This window comes from Haliotis rufescens, unplaced genomic scaffold (assembly GCF_023055435.1).
Source record: "Haliotis rufescens isolate VD_foot unplaced genomic scaffold, xgHalRufe1.0.p SCAF_50, whole genome shotgun sequence".
In the NCBI taxonomy this organism is placed as follows: domain Eukaryota; kingdom Metazoa; phylum Mollusca; class Gastropoda; order Lepetellida; family Haliotidae; genus Haliotis; species Haliotis rufescens.
Window position 1 is genome coordinate 963,775 of NW_025964224.1, and position 13,295 is coordinate 977,069.

General features: G+C 41.2%; 1 protein-coding gene across 1 annotated transcript in view; it reads left to right on the forward strand.

Moving 5' to 3' along the window:
* Positions 1–6,584, forward strand: part of LOC124151369 (deoxycytidylate deaminase-like) — a 28,124-nt gene extending 21,540 nt beyond the window's left edge. Inside the window, exons 2-5 of the mRNA XM_048384744.1 lie at positions 3,943–4,051; positions 5,129–5,261; positions 5,577–5,790; positions 5,981–6,584. Coding sequence (XP_048240701.1) covers positions 3,943–4,051; positions 5,129–5,261; positions 5,577–5,790; positions 5,981–6,083 — 559 coding nt within the window. The 3' untranslated portion in view covers positions 6,084–6,584. The remainder of the gene's footprint in view (positions 1–3,942; positions 4,052–5,128; positions 5,262–5,576; positions 5,791–5,980) is intronic.
* Positions 6,585–13,295: the final 6,711 nt, after the last annotated feature.

The window sequence follows — 13,295 nt, forward strand, 5'->3', positions numbered from 1 at the left end:
GTATACCCACCATTACATCATGTATACCCACCATTACATCATGTATACCCACCATTACATCATGTATACCCACCATTACATCATGTATACCAACCATTACATCATATATACCCACCATTACATCATGTATACCCATCATAACATCATGTATACCCACCATTACATCATGTATACCCACCATTACATCATGTATACTCACCATTACATTATATTTACCCACCATTACATCATATATACTCACCATTACATCATGTATACTCACCATTACATCATGTATACTCACCATTACATCATGTATACCCCACCATTAAATCATGTATACCCACCATTACATCATGTATACCCACCATTACATCATGTATACCCACCATTACATCATGTATACTCACCATTACATCATGTATACTCACCATTACATCATGTATACCCACCATTACATTATATATACCCCACCATTACATCATGTATACCCACCATTACATCATGTATACTCACCATTACATCATGTATACCCACCATTACATCATGTATACCCACCATTACATCATGTATACCCACCATTACATCATGTATACTCACCATTACATCATGTATACCCACCATTACATCATGTATACTCACCATTACATCATGTATACCCACCATTACATCATGTATACCCACCATTACATCATGTATACCCACCATTACATCATGTATACTCACCATTACATCATGTATACCCACCATTATATCATGTATACCCACCATTACATCATGTATACCCCACCATTACATTATATATACCCACCATTACATCATGTATACTCACCATTACATCATGTAGACCCACCATTACATCATGTATACCCACCATTACATCATGTATACCCACCATTACATCATGTATACTCACCATTACATCATGTATACCCCACCATTACATCATGTATACTCACCATTACATCATGTATACCCACCATTACATCATGTAGACCCATCATTACATCATGTATACCCACCATTACATCATGTATACCCCACCATTACATCATGTATACCCCACCGTTACATCATGTATACTCACCATTACATCACGTATACCCACCATTACATCATGTATACCCACTATTACATCATGTATACCCACCATTACATCATGTATACCCCACCATTACATCATGTATACTCACCATTACATCATGTATACCCCACCATTACATCATGTATACCCACCATTACATCATGTATACTCACCATTACATCATGTATACCCCACTATTACATCATATATACTCACCATTACATCATGTATACCCACCATTACATCATATATACTCACCATTACATCATGTATACCCACCATTACATCATGTATACCCACCATTACATCATGTATACCCACCATTACATCATGTATACTCACCATTACATCATGTATACCCACCATTACATCATGTATACTCACCATTACATCATGTATACCCACCATTACATCATGTATACCCACCATTACATCATGTATACCCACCATTACATCATGTATACTCACCATTACATCATGTATACCCCACCATTACATCATGTATACTCACCATTACATCATGTATACCCCACCATTACATCATGTATACCCCACCATTACATTATATATACCCACCATTACATCATGTATACCCACCATTACATCATGTATACCCACCATTACATCATGTATACCCACCATTACATCATGTATACCCCACCGTTACATCATGTATACTCACCATTACATCACGTATACCCCACCATTACATCATGTATACCCCACCATTACATTATATATACCCACCATTACATCATGTATACCCACCATTACATCATGTGTACTCACCATTACATCATGTATACCCACCATTACATCATGTATACTCACCATTACATCATGTATACCCACCATTACATCATGTATACCCACCATTACATCATGTATACTCACCATTACATCATGTATACCCACCATTACATCATGTATACTCACCATTACATCATGTATACCCACCATTACATCATGTATACTCACCATTACATCATGTATACCCACCATTACATCATGTATACCCCACCATTACATCATGTATACCCCACCATTACATTATATATACCCACCATTACATCATGTATACCCATCATAACATCATGTATACCCACCATTACATCATGTATACCCACCATTACATCATGTATACCCACCATTACATCATGTATACCCACCATTACATCATGTATACCCACCATTACATCATGTATACCCACCATTACATCATGTATACCCACCATTACATCATGTATACTCACCATTACATCATGTATACCCACCATTACATCATGTATACCCACCATTACATCATGTATACTCACCATTACATCATGTATACCCACGATTACATCATGTATACTCACCATTACATCATGTATACCCACCATTACATCATGTATACTCACCATTACATCATGTATACCCACCATTACATCATGTATACCCACCATTACATCATGTATACTCACCATTACATTATATTTACCAACCAATACATCATGTATACCCCACCATTACATCATGTATACCCACCATTACATCATGTATACCCACAATTACATCATGTATACCCACCATTACATCATGTATACCCACCATTACATCTTGTATACTCACCATTGCATTATATTTACCAACCAATACATCATGTATACCCCACCATTACATCGTGTATACCCACCATTACATTATGTATACCCTCCATTACATCGTGTATACCCACCATTACATTATCTATACCCTCCATTACATCATGTATACTCACCATTACATCATGTATACCCACCATTACATCGTGTATACCCACCATTACATTATGTATACCCACCATTACATCATGTATACCCCACCATTACATCATGTATACCCACCATTACATCATATATACCCCACCATTACATCATGTATACTCACCATAGTGCCAATGTAACCTGCACTCATAGTACCAGTGTAACCAGCACTCACAGAGCCAGTGTAACCAGCACTCATAGTGCCAGTGTAACCTGCACTCATAGTACCAGTGTAACCAGCACTCACAGAGCCAGTGTAACATGCACTCATGGTGCCAGTGTAACCTTCTCGTAGTACCAGTGTAACCTGCACTCATAGTACCATTGTAACCTGCACTTATAGTACCAGTGTAACCAGCACTCACAGAGCCAGTCTAACCTGCACTCATAGAGCCAGTGTAACCTGCACTCACAGTGCCAGTGTAACCAGCACTCACAGAGCCAGTGTAACCTGCACTCATAGTACCAGTGTAACCAGCACTCACAGAGCCAGTATAACCAGCACTCATAGTACCAGTGTAACCTGCACTCATAATGCCAGTGTAACCAGCACTCATAGTACCAGTGTAACCTGCACTCATAATGCCAGTGTAACCAGCACTCACAGAGCCAGTGTAACCAGCAATCATAGTGCCAGTGTAAACTGCACTCATAGTATCAGTGTAACATGCACTCATAGAGCCAGTGTAACCTGCGCTCATAGAGCCAGTGTAACATGCACTTATAGTGCAAATGTAACCTGCACTCATAGTACCAGTGTAACCAGCACTCATAGAGCGAGTGTAACCTGCACTCATAGAGCGAGTGTAACATGCACTCATAGAGCCAGTGTAACGTGCACTCATAGAACCAGTGTAACATGCACTCATAGAGCCAGTGTAACATGCACTCATAGAGCCAGTGTAACATGCACTTATAGTGCAAATGTAACCTGCACTCATAGTGCCAGTGTAACGTACACTCATGGTGCCAGTGTAACATGCACTCATATTGATAGTGGACCTACACTAATAGTTCCAGCTTGACCCGTACAGATTCGAGACGTCATCAGTTATCTATTCTACAAATCTCTCTCTTGTACTTTTGTGTCTCAAGCGGTGAAAATGCTGAGAATGAGAAGAGGAAAGGGTACTTAGGTTGGGAGGAATACTTCATGGCCGTCGCTGATCTCTCTTCAAAGAGAAGCAAAGACCCCAATACACAGGTAAGGAGAGCGCACGTCCACATTGATGAAAACGTCCCATTTCACCTCCAGCTACAATATTTGGAGAGGCTCTATTACGATGAGGTATAAGCGTACAAAATCTGTCATGTGTATTTAATGCCTCGTGTGAGGATGAACGCCCTAAGTTTTCATAATGGAGCAAAGCTTTTACAGGCGGTAAGTTATAAATTCTAACATCATCAGAACTTTCTATGAACCAGAATTCTAAACATGTACAGGCTACTACATCAATCCTATGTTACATCCTGTGTAACATCTTGTGTTACATCTTGTGTTAGATCTAGTGTTGGGCGGTCGGGTAGCCTAGTGGTTAAAGCGTTTGTTCGTCACGCCGAAGACCCAGGTTCGATTCCTGACATGGGTACAATGTGTGAATCCCATTTCTGGTGACCCCCGCCGTGATATTGCTGGAATATTGCTAAAAGCGGCATAAAACCATACTCACTCACTCACATCTTGTTTTACATCCTGTGTTACATTTTGTGTTACATCTTGTCTTACAGCTTATGTTACATCTTGTTACTACATCTTGTGTTACATCTTGTTTTACAGCTTATGTTACATCTTGTGTTACATCTTGTGTTACATCTTGTGTAACATCTTGTATTACATCTTGTGTTACATCTTGTGTTACATCTCATGTTACATCTTGTATTACATCTTGTATTACATCTTGTGTTACATCTTGTGTTACATCTTGTGTTACATCTCATGTTACATCTTGTATTACATCTTGTATTACATCTCATGTTACATCTTGTGTTACATCTTGTGTTAGATCTTGTATTACATCTCATGTTACATCTTGTATTACATCTTGTGTTACATCTCATGTTACATCTTGTGTTACATCTTGTGTTACATCTCATGTTACATCTTGTGTTACATCTTGTGTTACATCTCATGTTACATCTTGTATTACATCTTGTTTAACATCTCATGTTACATCTTGTATTACATCTTGTGATACATCTTGTCTTACATCTTGTCTTACATCTTGTCTTACATCTTGTCTTACAGCATATGTTTCATCTTGTTTTACATCTTGTGTTACAGGTCGGAGCTTGTATTGTGAACAAAGATAAGAGGATCGTCGGTACTGGTTACAACGGAATGCCCAATAACTGCGGTAATGAAGAACTACCGTGGGGCAAGGAAGAAGGTTGGGACAAGAATAAGAAACTTTATGGTATGAGATTTACTATCAGAGTAGTCTCCATTGAAGGTGAATGCCATTTGATACACTTGATATCACCATTCTCTGAATAACAAATTCATATGAATGCTAACTTTCTTCATGTACTCAATGACAAAATAATTATGATATTTTTATTCATTAAGTCCACATAAACACAGTGAGTGGGAGAGTGAGTGAGTGAACAACGAGCCACGCTATCAGGGCATGCTATGGTGGGCAGAGAGTAGTAGGATTAAGGAGAAAGTGAATTATTGTGAGAAGAAAACAGTTCGAGCCACTTCTTGTTATGAAAGTATTTATTTCCAGTCTGCCACGCTGAGCTGAACGCCATAATGAACAAGTATTCTGCTGACTTGAAAGGCTGCAAGATCTTCGTGACTCTGTTCCCATGTAACCACTGCACCCAGATGATCATTCAGTCTGGAATCCATAAGGTTGTCTACTTGTCAGATGTGAAAAAGGACAAGGACGACGTGAAAGCATCAAAGAGACTTCTGCGCATGGCTGGTGTCAAACACAGGTAAGTGATTGTTGTAGAGCATATTTACTTTCTGCTTGTACTTGAGTTGAGTTTGAGTCAAGCGACCTAACTGTCCTGATGAAACGCTATCATGACAAAAAATCATTGCATACGAATATTTGAATACCGTAATAACAATTTCATCATTGACAGCTGCAATGTGCATCTAGAATGTATACATGTATTTCAGACCATATCGAGGAAGCAAGGCCCTAATCCAGATAGAGTTTCCTCCAGATCCCACTGATGATGTGGACCCAGATGAGGAACACCATGATGATAGTGATGAGTGAAGTGTTGCGAGGTGAATTTATATGTAAACCGCTTTCCCAGCCATAGATAAACTGGCCACTCACTGATCACATTCTTCAAGTTTATAAACGTTGATGTTACTGATTGTAACCAGACACAAACAAAACACCTCTTGCTTCGTCGTGCACATATTTTACTGATTTCAAGCATCCATCCTCCCCGAGAAGGTGGTTATCCTCGCAATATAATGTTGAAACAAAGAGGCCCACTTTAGGTGATCTCTTTTGATAATGCCACTTTTATGTTACCGGGAGATTTTTCCAATTTATTCATGGTAGTATTTGGGTGGAGATTGTTTTACTTATATGCTTTTACTTATACTTTTACTTATAATTTTACTTATACTTTTACTTATACTTATACTATCTCAGCGAAAACCAGCTGCCCTATAACTCTCGAGCGTGATGATTTTGGTCCAAACCCTCCACTATGAATCAGTTAAGAATGACACAAAAGAAAATATGGAACTTCATAATAATTATTAAAAGACACTCGCCTTTTTTATTTGTTTAAATTGTGTCGTTTATTTGGGATAATTTAATTTGATTTATTTGTAATAATTACACATATCTGCTTAAAGTAGAGTAAAGAGGGTCCATTGTACTGTTCCGACCATGGCTTATACACGTGTTTATAAATCACTATCAGATGCCGGATACTGTTCCGCACAAAGGGAAAGTTGAAAATGGAAGTCTTTCTCTTTTCAAACAGTTTTGTGGATGGTTCTTTTCACCCTGAATCTTCCTGCATAGATCCAAATGTGAAACATATATGTCTTCTTTTGGGTAGACATGTGATAGAGATATTGCCTTTTCATTTAAATTACATGCCTTTTGCTATCTATGTAATCGTTGTCCTTCCACAGTTGACTTAACATGTAATTGTTACACTTTTATGTGATATGCTTGCATTGTATACACTCTCTTGCCCTTGGTGTTTTATGCTTAAAAAATAAATAAACAGAATAAAATAGGCTTTCTTGTTCTGGTGTACTAGCATGTTGATAGGGTATTTGAGTTAGAATTTAACACAGAAACGGCATTAACAGAGGCATATGCGGGGGCTAAAAGATGGGTCCATCCAAATAAACAAAATGAATCCGGCGATCTTGAAAACTGTCTGTCTGTTCATGGACATATGGCCTACCTCTGGCTTAATGTACCTGATGTACGTCTGTTTACGTGCAAGCTCTTTGCCCGAGGGGTAAATATACCCACCTGTGCAAAAAGGTAAAAAGTGGTTGTGTTTTATGCACTGGTATACTTGGGGTTGTTCATTATAATATCAATACATTTAGCTGATTTGAGTCCAGACAATGGACAGGTTTGAACGTTGTGCCCGGAGAAGGAAGGTTGGTTAGCTGGTTGGTTAGTGGGTTGGCTGGCTGGGCGCCTACGATGACACACAGTCAACCAGTAGCGGCATGATGACACACAGTCAACCAGTAGCGGCACGATGACACACAATGAACCGGGACACACAGTCACCAGCCCATCCGCACTAGGCGGCTCATATGACAAAGGGTGTGGACTGGGGCCTATTCCACGAACTCCACACAGGGGACAAAGATATGCATTTTGGGAACCAGAGCCGGGCGTTTGTCACACCTGCGACTCATTTGAAGCGACCTTCAAATTTCTAAGAAAATAAACACCGTTAGCTTTGTGTACCCGTGTAACCGCCTGACCCGACTGTTAGGAACACTTCTTCAGTCCAAACTGTGTCGTTCTGTCAGTGCTTTTCGGTTGGAAATCCAAACCGTAAGTTAAACTGTAACATAGGGTCGGGTCTGTATTAACGGTATTGAACAAGCTGTATAACATTTGTAATCGTTTGGTAAAACTTTTATTTTGCCTGGCAGTTTAGAATATTATTTTAAACTTAAATGCTAAATTATGTCAAATACTTTTGAGTTAATATTTAAACTGTTTACGCTGTTAATAATAAGGTTGATGAAGTAGTATAACAAACACATTTTTTTCTATTTCTGACATTACTTAGTATAGTATTTTCCTGTACTAGTACCACTGCAACGTTACAATAATTAGAATATATTACTTCCATTTTGTTTGCATTCAGTTTCCTGTGATGTGTCCTGATCATGTTGTTTGTTTGTTGTTAATCGCACTTAGCAATATTCCAACCATTTGACGGCGGTCTGAAACATAATCGAGTCTGGAGCAGACAATCCAGTGACCGACATCATGAGCATCAATCGACGCAATTGGGAAACAATGACATGTATCAACCAAATCAGCGGGCCTGACCACCCGATCCCGTTAGTCGCCCCTGTTGCAGAATGTATGACATAATTAAATCTGAACAAACCCTAACTTTTTTAAAACCGAGGTGGAACTTGTCATGGAAATTGTAAAAAAATCAGAAGAGTTTGGAACCTAAGTCTTTCTTGCTGCCATGGAAACGTAAAAAAAATAAATATTTCTAAAATTTCTAAAAAGCAAAAGGCACCAGTTCAGCATGTACCTGACAAACCTGCAAAGTTTCATGAAAACATATTGAACCGTTTATGAGTTATGCTCCGGAAATGAACCCTACCCTCACAGAACCTACAGTCCGTTTGACTCCAAATGAGAACGATGAATTGCAAAATAACTCGAAATCCAGAAAAGTGTATAAAACATCAATACGGTACTTGACCATAAATACCCTGTACCCAACAAAATCTGAATTTTGTTTATTTTAAGACCCATGGCGGATGAAGTTCTTTAAGAAACTATCATGTTATTTTGTGTAGAAATGTGTACATGACACGTAGGGGGGACAAACCGTGGAAGGCACAGTGCAAGCACGCATGCACTGCACGTTCTGTGGTAGGGGAAATGACAGAGCGTTAGAGGGGCCGTCTCATAATAATTTCAGTCGCAATCTGACTCGCTCATGCCATAGATCTCGTCGTCGGAACTGCTGGTGCCTGAACCGACTGCCACTATTATAGGTTGGACTGTTGCTGGCCATAGTCGTGACCAATAACGTGGCCCTATCTCGTCAACGACTGTGGCCACACAACGCCTTCATGTTTCTACTGTTACCCGACCTTTACGAGTTGTTCAACGTCTCGTAATTTGAACGTTGTGTTCGATCGTCCAACGTCACCTTTGACGATGCCCCATACCACCTCGATTGGATTCAGGTTGCAGTGATAAGGTGGCAGTCGTAAGACAGCGTGACCCTGACCCTTGATGTAACTGTCAACTTTATACACGGGGTCAGGTTTCATAGTTTTGATGATTTCATAGAGCTGTGGTTTCGTCGCTCGAGAAGGAAAGGTAATGTTCCTCCGTTGCATGCAAGTAACCATGTCTCCTTTACGGTTAGGTTGGAGTCTTGCTTTCTGGATCCTGCACACTATGATACGGTGCATTGTCCATGACAATGAGTGACATGGTAGGCAAAGCAGGGACTAATTTATCTTTCACCCACTCCAGAAATACATTGCCGTTCATTTCTGTGTGGTAGTCCCTGTTGTCTTTGGACTTGGCTCTAAAGACGAGGTCACAGTCTCGGAGAAAACCCTGATTAGCAGAACCAGCATGGAGAACTATGAGTCTTTCGCCATTTCCCATTGGTAACTTTCTACCAGACTCATTACAGTCACCACTGGGTACCCACTGACTGCTGGCTGTGTGTGACGCATTTACCCATGTCTCATCTAAGAAGACGGGCTCATATCCTTCTTCACGTTTCTGCTTGATGGTATGAAGGTAATGATTTCGGAGACGAACAATGTCAGACCGTTCACACAACACAGCCCTATTTTCTCAAGTTATCTGTTTGTATTTGTAACCAAATTTATCATATAATGGGTAGGTTTCTCGGCAGGATAAAGCCAACGGATAAAAAAGATATCCGTTGGGGTCATATGCGGATAGAGATGCAAATATCAAAGGTCAAGTAGGACTACTTTCACTGTTTATAAACAAACATGGCGTCACCCTCGTCATTCGGCGATCGAGACAGAATTAACCATCGGGAATATGGATAGTCTACAGGGATAATTGCTATCATTATCAAAAGAACAGTCTAATATACTGAAAATCAGTGTTTAACTGTGACGTAGCTAAGGCATTTTTATAAGTTTTGGCAACTTTGGAGATGTAAATTTCGAAACAATTTTGCGAGGGCACGAGGCCTAGCCAAGCGGGATCAGTAGCCATATCTGTGCTTGTAGACCTCTGCGGCTTGAAACCTTCTCCACAAATTAAAATAGTTGGATTTGGCCGAAATATGTTTCAATTGTTACCTTGTATCGTTTTGTCGCTGTGTGTACATCCGATTGCACTTCTTAACGTAATGACAGGACAGACCGACTGTCAACAACGTCTGACCGTGGCCGTGACGTCTCATAGACTAGGGTTAGAGTAGCTTCCCTTTGACCAAGGGCAGTTACTCTAGCGGACAGACCGATGGATTGCCGAGAGAGGCAATTAAAAACAACTGTTGTTTTGCGTATATGTTGTTTCGCCACTGTATAAGAAACAGATTTTAGTTGGAACTATACTAGCCACATAAAGAAACTGTGCACGGAGAAAATAAAGATATAAGGGCACACCGTCCATATATGAAATATAGGTTTGAACACAGCAATTTTTGGAGACGTACAAACGCTCATGCGCGTGCCATGCGATATGACGTCATTGATGGGGGCCCATGGACGTGCAATGTGTTACTGCACGTGCATCCTGTGCAGCTGTACACAGCATGTGCAACTCAAAATTGGCTGTCACTTTGGATAGCATGATCTGTTGTCATTCAAAAATTCAAAACTTCTCAGGCGCAGACACAAGCATATCACAAGCAAATCATGCCAAGATTGACAGCTGCACAGCGTCATGAAGCCATTGGAATGATCCGAGCGGGAATGAGGCAACAACAGGTGGCAACACATTTCCAATGCCATCGTAACACGATATCGGCATTGGTGAGGCGTTATCAGAACACAAATGACGTTGCCGACCACCCACGTTCAGGACGTCCCCGAGTAACGACGCCAAGACAGGACAGATCGATTCGAGTTACACATCTCCGACACAGGTTCCAAACGGCAGTAACGACGTCCCAGACAATTCCTGGACTGCGCCGTATCCATCCCAACACTGTCAGGAATCGTTTACCTCAGTACGGGATTCGACCACGACGCCCTGCCATACGTCCCATCCTGACACACCGTCATCGAGTCAACCGTCTAAGATGGTGTCGAAATCATGTTCGCCAACCTCGAAGATGGTGGAGAAATGTTGTCAACATTTCCCACAGTGACGGGCGCCAACGTGTCAACCGGCGTTTGGGAGAACGTTATGCACGCAACTGTATTGTGGAGAGGAATCGTTTTGGAGGTGGCTCTGTGATGATTTGGGGTGGGATAACAGCACGGCACCGAACCCCTTTGGTGGTTGCTCAGGGCAATCTCACCGGTGTTGGCTACAGAGATCAGATTCTGAGGCCTGTGGTCATTCCTTTCCTGCAACGTCATGGCCCGGGATTGACATTTCAACAGGACAACGCTCGTCCTCACACGGCTAGGGTCGCAATGGATTTCCTTCACCATAACAATGTCATGTTACTACCATGGCCTGCAAATTCTCCAGATCTCTCCCCAATAGAGCATGTGTGGGATGAAATGGAGCGCCGTCTGCGTCGTCTTCCACATCCTCCAGATAACGTCCGGTGGACTCCATGCGTCGCCGATGCTAGGTAAGGCATCTTAGAAAATGTCTTACCACAGTCTGAACACCATGTGGACTCCTTGACGTCTTACAAGGCAACTCATCTTTCAAGCATGGCTTTTCTCTTTTATCTATTTTTTTCTTTATTTTTTCTTAACTTTAACTACGAGCATGTGCACAGACATGACAGACAGACAGACAATGTAGATGACATCTCAACTCAGCCTCTACATTCGGTTCGGCACCCTATTGGATCAATCAAGACACAAAGAGTCAGTTCAATCAATCACTGTTTAATAATGAACAACAACAACAACCAGATACATAGGAAATACGAAAAGACAACTGAGGAGGGAGTGCTTTGCATGTCCCTTCAACAACGCAAAAACCTTTCATCTTTCATCTTCAAACTCTTCGAGTGAAGATGGGATCACCAAGAGATGTGGTCCATCATATTGCCCAAATAGGTTCCAAACATGTTTGGGACTCCTCATCAGTAAAACAAGTACAGTCTATGGCCTCCCTGACACAGAGATGACACATCACTTGACAACTGTTGCAGCTTGTGTATCTCAGCATATTGTTGTGCCGACAGGCATTACATTCACTTTGTATGGAAGTGAGTTGAGCTTCTACATAAGGATCGTCGTCAACGTTGTCGTCATGGCAAACCATGGCCATACCTGAAGAGATGACATCCTCTGGTGATGCTGGTGACCAAGAAGCATCAAGCAGGGTGGGTGTGTCCAGATCCATGGAAGGGAGGGCTGTCAGCTTGAGCGCTTCATGATCATCACCGTCACAGACGCATTGGGCGAATAGGTTGGCTCCCGAGGGGTTTGTTCACACCACTGTTCCAATAGGGTCTGCACTGAACTGACATCAGGGGAAGGAAGGATGGGTGTCCTGTCAATCCAACAAGAAAAGAACCCTTAAGTATACCCACGATCATAGTCATGCATTCGTGATACTCATCATCATCATCATAATGACATACACATCCCTAAGAATAGCATGGTACTTACAGATGTTCTTGATGAGAGATCTTCCGAGACAATTTCTTCCGTGGTCGCCTTTTTGCAGGTGTTGCAGGTTTCAAAAAGGATGTCTCTTTCATTTCGGTGTCTGCTGCTGCTGTTGTGGTTGCTGTTGCTGTGGTTGCTGCTGCTACAGTTGTTGATACTGCCGCCGCTGGTTTGATGGGTTTTTTTCTATTGGGTCTTCTTTATCTTCTTCTTCGGTGATACTTTCTTGGGTTCAGTCAGTTTCCTTATCTTCGATCGTATCATGTCGCACATCACTTCGTCGGCCTTTGTACGTAACTTGGCGTACACATCGTCGGCCTTTATCTTCGCACATCACATCGTACACTTCACCCCACAGTTCAGCGGTCATTTCACCGTTCCCTTCACCACTCCCTTTACCACCCATGTCGCTTCAGTGAGTGAGTGAGTTGGATTTAACACCGCTTTTAACAGTATTCCAGTTATATTGCGGCGTGTCAGCTTA